Below are 10,233 nucleotides of genomic sequence, written 5' to 3'. Positions count from 1 at the left end.
TGTTGTGGGGATCACATTCTTGGATTTGAGTGAAATGTTCCAGCTACTATTAGATGTATTGCCATGAAACCTGGTTCAGAAATGCTTTTCTCCCTCTGGAAGCACATTCATAATATTTGTGTTCGTGTTAAGTTAAATCATCCAACACCATCGTGATACCAACACTTTTATTTTTGCCAATACTTTAAGACCAAATACCTGAAAGATAAGGACACCTCAGCTGCATCCTTGTGTAGATATTAACTTGCAAAACCAGGATAGGAAACACATTCAACACTATATCTGCTAACATATGGCTATCATCATTGTATGGGGCTCGTCCAAATGTTCCTAAGGTGCTCCCAGGTACAGGCTAGCTTTACAACAATTAACAAAAAAACATTGACCAAGGGAAACTCAAAATCCTTTCAAAGGTCTTTCTAATGTGCCATACCAAGAGGATATTGAGCTACAGAGCACACCCTGGGCCTGGGACATAAATGAGCTCCCATTGTGGGCATGTTAGCATGCTAATGTTTAGCTAACAGCTCTTCTGTTTATGCTAGCAAGACTGTTGGCTGGTAAACGTTGCAACAGATAATGTCATTTCTTAAAAATTAACTCTCTAATAAGCTTCATAATATGTGTGCCTTGATATTATAATTACACATATTTAGTAGTTTCTTAGGCTCCTAGCTAAATATTTGGCATGTTAGCTTTTGTTTTGTTTGTTTTTTGTCCCAGAAAAGATTTTCATTACAAACATTTGATCCCAAGTTATCATCTGTTTGGTTAGTGGCTTAATTTATTCAAAATACATTTGATATTTAAGGAGTTGATTCGTTGCACACAGGTGTGTATAAAATGATGTTTTGGCTCAGTCTTAGTCATTCAAAGTTAAAAGGCTAAGTTAAGTGAATGGTATTAAAGTAAAAGTGGAAGTCTGTTTTTTGATGGGTGTAAAATCATCTCATCAACTCAAATTCCCTCTTTAACACATCACACATTTTGCTCATATTTCACCACAACAATAAAATCACCTGGTTGTTTGAGGGCTTTCAACAGCTTCAGGGAACCTCTAGCAGCACCCATTCTTGAACCAGCTTCGAGCGTCTGTTCATAACCCTCACAGTGATGAAAATGTGTCAATGTCACTTTGAACTAAAGGCCTGTATTTATAGGTTTAACAGAGCCTCATTTTGACACTGAGCTCTATTAATTGAGCTCTCCACAGACATCTCCCTGTATCTAAAATAAGTAGGAAGTCCAACGTGGAGGTGAAGAGGGACTAAGTAGGCCAAGGACTCTCACAGAAAATAGACTGTGGCTCACTGAGGGGCCGGATCGTCTTGGGAGAGAACAGGAAATGGGTTAACAATCATCTTTGAAATTAAAGGCCCATGAGCACAGGCCTCTTGAGGTTTGATGAAGTAAAGAGGTACTACTTGTTATGACGGGTACGACTCAGGTTTCATGCACCTGAAAAAGAGGTGATGGGATTCTATTCCTGTAACATAAACTCTATTGATCTATATGGTGAAATGTATTGGTGGAAGTGTTTTATTTATAAAATTGGCACAATACTAAATGACTTCCATTTATGCTACTTCCTCTTCTAAACAATATTTCAGATACATTTTATTTCTCCTTTAATGTTTCTATGTTGATGTGGACTTCACATCACATGCTGAGTAATACATATATCTACAGATTAAATTACTCATTATTAAAGAGGTTTAAATTAGCCCCATCTAGACAGCTATTATGACTCAGCCTGAATGAATACATAATAATAGAGTAATAATACGCCAATTATAAATAATATGACAGTCTGAATGGTGCCATCCTAAATACAGAGAACTTTATTTTTGATACTTTGAATCTTTTCTTAATAATTTTTTAATATTTTTACTTGAATAACATTTTAAATGCATGATTTTAACTTTTTTTTTTTACTAGTGTTTCTACCTGTATTTCAATCCAAGATGTTAAGACTTCTTCAAACATTGAACATATAAGTACACCAGGTATAAACCATTTTGTATCTGTATAGTAATTGTGTTAAATCTGTGTGTTAAATTTAAGAGTTTTATTGTGAGAAATCTGTCCCTCAGTGCTCTATATAGCATAAATAAAACAATCATTAATTTCGTTTGCCTGCACTGCCCCCATCTGGTGAAAATTAGCACTGCACCATGATGTCTGAAACAAACTGAACTGTTCCCACATACAAAACACACTCGGTTTCAAAACATCAGCAAATCTTTATTTACAAGTCCTTACATGACAAAACATACAGAAGGTGGTGTTGGGCTCAAACATACACAGGGGTACACATGTGAGAAACGTTTGAACTAGAAGGAAAAAAAACAACATTGTGTTCTCCCGTTAACTCATTATCAGGACTAGTGATGCAGTTGGCAGACTTCGCTGTATTAGGGTCAACATCTCAAGTACAAACTCACATTGAATACATTTAAACTCGCATATAGTTATTTTCTCCGATATTCTGGTTCATCCCTTTGACCAATGAGGAAATTAACTATCCAGGAGATCTAGCAAGACAAAACATACTTTAACTGCACTGCAGACAGCGACACACACATGGGCACATTCTTGTTCAATCCAAACTTAGCAGTAACTTTTCACTCTGCAAAATGACAATAAAGGATTCCCAGTCATGTTGGCATAAGCACGACGAGGTGTAAAACAGAGCAGGAGTGATGAGGTAAGAGTGACACAACGGCAAGCCATTATTTCTAACAAACGTTCAGTTAAACCACACATAGACTAGACTCGCTCACTGTATGTTTGAGAGATGAAAACACAGGAAAGTAAAGATGAGGATGGAGCACATACTCAGGAAAGGACAGGCAGGAGGGGTTGAAAGAAAACATGGCACATGAACTAAAAAGGGAATAAAATCAGACATAGGACCAGGCATTAGATCTGTGGTAAGGCGTCAACAAGAATATGCACTGTTATCTTCATGACTCACATAAGCAAATTACCCATTACCAGTCAAAACACATAAAGCATTCTTACACATATCAAAGCTTTTTCTGCCCAAACTAACAACACATCTTTAACGTCATAAAGGTGGTGTCATCTGACAATATGCACTATCTGCACACTGGAAATTGACCTGTACATGCTTCTGTTGCATTTGCTGGAACAGCTGCAAACAACAAGGGATGCAGCTTTCACTAACACTTCATAAAAAAAAAATCCTTGGATTATTCCTTGGACAGTTCTTGTTCCAAAATCAGTGCCCTGTGGTTAAGTGATTATTGATCTATATGTAAATCACAAACAAGAGGACAGGCGTAAGAGGTGCAGTGGAGCAAGCAAAATATAGTGTAAGATGCTGTGCATATATGCAGATACTAACAGCAAAAGTTATTTTCTCCCAAAACACACCGCAATGAGGTACAGTACATCTCTGCATGTCCGCTTGATCTGTTTCATTTGTACACAAAATGTTTTCAAGTATGTTAGAAGAGTTCTTTACATATCTGGAAAAACAAAAGGTTTATTTGCATCCCTTCTGTGGCAAACTCAAAAGGAAAACTGACTCTTCATGCAAGATGGATAAATGGATTATTAAAGGGACATTCTTCAATTTAAGTCCAAAAACTGCTCTAATAGTTTGGATTTCTTAGCCGCTATAACAAACATAAAAAAATGCATCTAAAATCAAAAACAGCCCACACACATAGCAAGTGTCTGGAGAGCAGTGGAAACAGTCTGTTGACTCCTCAATCAACGTCAATGTCAAAATAAAAGCCTTTTAGCAGAGAGAGAAATCAAGTGGATGCAATATGTGATGCAGTGCTGAAACGTCACTGCAGCAACATGATCATATTATTGAGACTCGGCTGCCCCCTCCCCTCACACTGCACCAGCACTGTGAAGTTCACATTTGGTTCTGAATGTCTGGGACAAAGTGTTTCGTGTTCTAAGTCTGGCAGACGGCTATTGCCTCGGGTCTGAGGAGCAAGGTTGTGGATCCGTGGGTACATATTCCACAGGCTTAGGCCTAAAATAATGAGAAGGAGAAAATAAAACAGCTAAAACACACTGAATGCTGATAACCTCCTACATGCCTTCAATGGTTGATTATATAAAGTATAAAAACAAATACGATCTACCCTCCTGTCCTGACTTACATGGAGCAGCAGGATCATTATTGATGAGAAATATGATATCACTTCCGTTTCACAGCAGCAGAATCTTCTTCCTTCAAGACAAACTTTTTCCTCAGAGCTTCTGAAATCAGACTGGCTGAGTCCTCCTCTCTGAGGGACGTACAGCCTCTGTTGTACCTGCAATGACAGCAAACCAAAGAATGAAGCGACTGTAGCTGGTCTTTGAAATACTATAATTATCAAATGAAGTGTTCAATTGATATAGAAATGTTAGCATGTTAATTCTGAATCATATATAAAGGAGTAGAAGCTTGGGATGTAAACATGTATTCACTTCCTTGTTGTGTGTTAGACGAGAGCAGTCTCATGTCTGCACTGTAAATATTATAAAATAGACAGCAGCTGGTTAGCTTAAAGGAGACATTCTCCCCTGGAAAAGGAGCCACTGTCAGTCAAAGCTGGTGTTCTCCGTAATCGATTGAAGCAATAATATTTGAAATTGGCGCCATAGCTGCGGAGAAAGTTGTACAAACAGCTCGTGATTTCGCCCATTCTACATTCCTACAACACCCAGCGTGCATTGCGGCCCTCCCTCTGAAATGAACGGCCCAGCAAGAGATGGTGAAGTGACATACTACTGTTTTCCAGTCAAGGACATTGATCGCTGCAGGCAACGGCTCAGAGCGGTACAGAATCCGAAATACGACGAGAATATACCGGTGGATCGTCTAAAGAAATCATCAGGTCTGCAGTCTACATTTCAAACCTGACGATTTTGAGCGGATAGCGTCCTCCAAAGGCACAGAGCCAAAATGCTTTTTTTCCCTACCATAATGGCATTAGCTCCCCATAATAGCATGACAGGACTGAGGTTGAAAATCAGCTGACTGGCCCTTTAACATACAGACCAACACAGCCTTCCTGGCTCTGTCCAAAGGTTAAAAATGTTCACCTACTAGCACCTGTAAAACCAGTTATTCAACACGTTATATCTCAAGGAAAACAAAAGTGAGGAGTTTATGTGCTGGACTGTGTTACTTCCTGGAGTCAACAAAACAAAACCCCCTAATACCCAAGAAGCGCGAGTGAGCTGTAGAGGTGACTTTAATTGTTTCCCTATATATTTGAAAAACGTGAGAAACAAACTCATAATGAAGTTTGTGTTTGCCCACTGAAACCTCACCTGTCTTTGCTCATCTTCATGCGGTTCATGTCCTTCAGAATGTCCATCACATCAGCGAAGCTGGTCGACTTTGATAGCGACACCGTATCCTCCTCCGCCTCCCGGAAGTCCATGCTCGGTCTGTCCAGGTCAAAGGTCGCCGATGCAGTCATGGAAACAGGAGGCAGAGGGTCGGGGATGAGCTCTGACACTACAGAGACGACATCTTTTTCATCATCTTCCTCCTCCTGCTCCTCTTCTTCTTCCTCCTCCTCCGTGACATCGCTAATGACAAAGGAGGCAGCAGCTGTGGCTGCCGGCTGATAGGGGGCCGTCTCAAAGGGCGCCATGGAGAAGCTCATGCTTGTGTCGTCAGGGGAGAGAAGGTCAGGGGTCAGCGGGTTGGAGCCTGAAAGAAAGTAGGGAAGAGAAAGTTAAATACACTTTGAGCTGGACAGTGTTGAGGGAAACATACAGAGCAACTTGAATCATCCAAAGTTCAGAGTCTAAATGCCATTTCTATTTTCATCTGCTGTTTCTAATGAAGCTTGGGTAGGCAGGTATTCCATTGTGGTTGTTTTTAGGTCTCCTCCGTGACACAGTGAGGTCCTTCACCTGTTCACAGATCATCTTGCAGCACATAATTTACAGAATTTAGGGCACTGGCTAGCTTTAGAATAATGCATAAATCTTATCATAGTTTTTTTGTGCCTCTTTTATACATAATCAGAAAGTATGTTTCATAACACTGCAAAACATGTGAATACAGAACACTTTCTAAAGATATAACTGTTGAAATTTTAAGAGACAGACACCCAACAGCCACTGAACCGCACAGATTATCTTTTGTCACTGACCTACAAACTGATGCCAAGACATGTTAATACCAAAGAGCTTTAGGAGAATCAGGGCAGCTGACTTGGCCACAAAAGGATCACAGTCACATGAAGACAGTAACTCAAATGATAAAACATTGGCTCAATAAACCAATCTTAAAACTACAGAGCTCTAAGTGGCTTTATGATTCATAGTCTGAAGTATCAAAAGTGTAAAGGTCAATATTTCACCAATCTTTATCCCTATTCAAATCTACAGTTTACAATAGGTACCCTGCAGTTCTTGCTTTGGTTACCTACCAGAATCACTTGCCACAATCTTGGCGATCTGTGCGCGCAGTCTGCTGAGTTCATCCTGCAGGGCGGTGGTGCGGTTCAGCGCCGTCACCCCGGGCTTCCTGAGCCCCTCCACCCTTTTGCCCTCACGGCGGAAGTTGGGCACGGATGAGTTCCTGTGGAGCACCAGGAGAGGCGTGGGCCGCCACTCGTGTTTCAGAGGACGAGAGTCGCTCCTGAAAACAGAAGAGTGGGAGATCGGCGTTACCGAACAGCAATCTTAATTATATCAAGTCAAGCTTCAAAGTTGTGCTGTCATGTCATTTGATGGACTTTTTACCCTTACTTACCCATTAGAAAATGTCCTCGCACTAATCAATATTTTACCTGAAGTAACTTACAGGTGCAGACAAATCCAATAGCACTGCAATAAATTCCATCATTAATTTTTTAATGTTCTTTTCTACCATTACCTAAGGCTGCAATAATCAGCACAGAGCTAAAATCAAGGTCTCTGTGACAAAGATAGAAAACAGGACATTAAAAACTTTTAGCAACACAGTATTTGTAAGTTGGAATATCAAAGGCCTTGGTTAAACTTGCTGCCCAAATTAGTTTTTTGAGCATATCAAGATCCTATCCTAGGACTGATTTTTGAAGGTACAGACAGCAAAGAAACCCCACATGACATGCAATGTTTGCAAAGAGATTCAAGCAACTTCTGAACATGGTCTGAAATATGAATCCCATCGGGTTTCTAACGATGCGACTCGGATGCTTTGGCTGCTCACACTGGAAATCAAAGTGTCTGTTTAGTCCCTCGCAATGCACCAGACTTCTCGCAGCACAGTGAAGCCTACCGTGACAGTGGCAGGGAACATCACAATATATACCAGCCTTCTGCACCCGGACCTGACAGCGCAATTGTTGAAGGGTGAAATAATAGATCTCCTTTTCTTGTGCTTTCCACTGGAAAGACACATCTACAGAGTATGCAAAAAAACTGATGCTTATTTTGTTACCAAAGCATCCCGTGCAGGTGGGTTACTGACACCCACATAAATCAGACCTGATCATTTGCAAATAACCTCACAGAAAGGCTTTGATTTGCCTGCAGTCTGAACGAAGCCAGAGAATCTGGGATAATGCAGTTGTGGAGTTGAGACTTGGCACTACTCCACAACCTTAGTGGTCATCTGTTAGGGCTTGATGGATACTTACCGCACTCTGGCATATGTCTCCTCCTCATCTGCAACAATCCACGCTATGTCTGCCAAGGTAGGAACGATAGGACCATCCATAGGCCGAAGAGAGGGCAGGCCTGGTAGTTCCTAATACACAAGTACACAAATTAATGTTGTATATACGTTAATTTTATTGCAATGAGTGAAAATTATATATAGATAAAAAGGTAACTTGGAGGACTTATAGGATTTGATACATACCTGGAAACATGCCCTCTGTGGAGGTTTGAGAGGAAGAGTGGAGCCTATTCTTCTCACAACACTTCGGGTGGATCCATGAGGCTTATTCTGCCAGATAGGAATAACTTCCTGTGAAACACAGATTACAACATCTCCACATAAAAGTATTATTCTTTAACATAGGTGCTTAGCTTTTTCTTTTGCATTCCTCCACAGTTGCGATGGAGAAAGAAAGTGTTTAGTTAAACATTGTTAAGTTAAGACACCACTGACAGGCTGAAAACAAACTCACTGTTTCTGTCTCCATTGTGATATTGGGTCAGTCTCATTCGCTGGGGAGTTGCACACCAATGCTTGGTGCTAGCAGTGGCTGAGGACGAGCAGTTCAGTAACCAGATGTCATGTCAGCACGACTGCCAACTCTTAGGATATAAAGTAGTGATTAGTTAGAGCATCTGTTGAGAGAACAGGAGGGAGAACATGACATGATTTCTCCAAGGAACATAAAAACAAGTAGTCTAGAAATAATTTAAGTGGCACAAGAAAAATAATCACAAGTTTGATTATTAAATACCCACGCTTTTTAAAGTATTCTTTTAAGTAATGATTGTGCAGCTCTTGAGTTGGTAATGTGTTTAACTTTCAGTATTTTCACAAGAAATATGTAATGCTTCTTTGAGTGATCAAAGTGATTATCCGAGTAATACTATTGCTGTTTGCACAGCTAGATTGAATATAATGTTTCTATATTTGAAGATGTCACTGGTATTGATATCTCGCTTAAAGAAACCTGAGTGCTGAAGAAGAAATAGAAAGGCTTCACAACAAACAGCCTGACACACACGAGGCCTAAACTACAAACAAAAAGAAAAGATAATGCTGCAAAAGTATAACTTGAAAGAATAAGCAATCAGCGCTCCGGATTTTCGACTTAAAAGCTATATAATTTTAATATTAAAGTAAGAAATTTGGGAATAACTTATTCTAGCTCAACGATGAACGAAGACCTAACTCTGGCTAACGTTTAACTATAATCTCACCGTGAGCAGATCAAGACATAAAGGAGCTGGGTAAAAAAACACACATTAGGGCTATCACAGCTAGCGTAATACGGCTTAAATTCAAAACAGCCTTACATTTTAATGGTACCTTCACAGGCTGCTTCGTTTAACGACAGATCACTGAGAAGCGACATGATTAACATCAAAAAGATAGCATTGGTGCAGTGGTTTGTAAATAGCTTTGCTCAGCTAATCATTAGCCGGTAGCTACGGGTATAAAAACAGCCGTCAGTTAGCTTTAGCAGCACCAACGACCCCCTGGTTGACCCCCAACTGTACACCAACACCGCCGTTTTTTACTTTGTTTAACGTATCTTCATAAAATGCAATCACCTCTGCAGAAGCACAACTTACAGTAGATAACGGCCGTATCAGGGAGAGCTAACCCGTTATATTGTTATTGTGAAGCAGCTTCTTTTCTTCGTCTTTCAGACTGGAGTTCTGTTGTCGTTCATTAGGCCGGAAACCTGTGCCTCCCGTTCCTGTGATTTGATTGGCTGCTGGAACACCACGAGCTTCCTCTTTCAGAGCTGGCTCAAGAGCGCCCCTAGGAGGTGGAGGTGAACAGTGCTGAAAACAGGTTACCGAGCTAAAACATGATAAATACACTACAAAGCAACTGTGGAGTTAAATGTAAATGTGACCCATTGAATTTGACACGAATTCTTGTACTCAGTTCAACTTATTTTTGTTATTTAGACATAATGTCATTCCCATGGGTAACAATTTACAAGCTTAAAGACAAACTTTGCTGAGCTAAAAATTATGTAAAATTATATCATAATTATATTATAAGCTGGCCAACAGAGATAACACTTTCTTGAAGGTATGGCAAATGGATAAATGGTCGACCACCTCCAATACTACCACCACCTCATTATGCACTTGAATTTACTACTGTTTTGTAGTTATTGGTTCTTCAAATACACTTTCTGTAGGAATATAGCTGTCTTTAACCTCACCTTGCAATATGCTGATGTATACTATTTGATATTGTTATTATTATTATTATTGTTATTATAACAACTTCATATTAACTCTTTTGTCTCACTTGAATGACTCTTTTATATTTGCTGTCCTTGATACATCTGTTCTACTTTTCAGTATTGAATTATTCTCAGTTTTATTTTGTTTTTATCTATTTATTTATTTTATTTATCCTTATGTCACATGTCCATGATATTTATATGTCATGTTCTTTCTGTTTTGTTTAAAACTAGTAAAAAGAAAAGGAAGACAACTGAATACAGATGTATGAAAACACAAGCGTATCACAACCACCTACTTCCGCCTTCGCTGTGTTTTTGCCGGCTACAGGGAACTATCTTGACCGTGTCTCGGTGTCCA

The 10,233-nt window shown here is 39.7% G+C and overlaps 1 protein-coding gene across 4 annotated transcripts; it reads right to left on the bottom strand.

Moving 5' to 3' along the window:
- Nucleotides 1–2,223: 2,223 nt before the first annotated feature.
- mtfr1l (mitochondrial fission regulator 1-like) lies at nucleotides 2,224–9,335 on the bottom strand. Of its 4 annotated transcripts, XM_069661627.1 has the most exons (8): nucleotides 9,241–9,335; nucleotides 8,118–8,280; nucleotides 7,847–7,950; nucleotides 7,623–7,732; nucleotides 6,426–6,637; nucleotides 5,311–5,698; nucleotides 4,149–4,304; nucleotides 2,224–4,018 (listed from the first exon to the last, which is right to left on the bottom strand). In XM_069661627.1, exons 2-7 carry the CDS (start codon nucleotides 8,152–8,154, stop codon nucleotides 4,187–4,189), a joined length of 969 nt encoding a protein of 322 aa, XP_069517728.1. In that variant the 5' UTR covers nucleotides 8,155–8,280; nucleotides 9,241–9,335; the 3' UTR covers nucleotides 2,224–4,018; nucleotides 4,149–4,186. The 4 variants fall into 4 exon arrangements, with proteins under 4 accessions (XP_069517728.1, XP_069517729.1, XP_069517726.1 ...); XM_069661628.1 differs by having other exon boundaries at nucleotides 2,224–4,304; nucleotides 7,847–7,954; XM_069661625.1 differs by having other exon boundaries at nucleotides 2,224–4,304.
- Between the last annotated feature and the right edge of the window lie 898 nt (nucleotides 9,336–10,233).

The sequence above is a fragment of the Semicossyphus pulcher genome, unplaced genomic scaffold (assembly GCF_022749685.1).
Source record: "Semicossyphus pulcher isolate SPU_LCO1_2020_fin unplaced genomic scaffold, fSemPul1.0.p SCAF_14, whole genome shotgun sequence".
Taxonomy (NCBI): Eukaryota; Metazoa; Chordata; class Actinopteri; order Labriformes; family Labridae; genus Semicossyphus; species Semicossyphus pulcher.
This window is presented reverse-complemented; position numbering and strand designations above follow the sequence as displayed.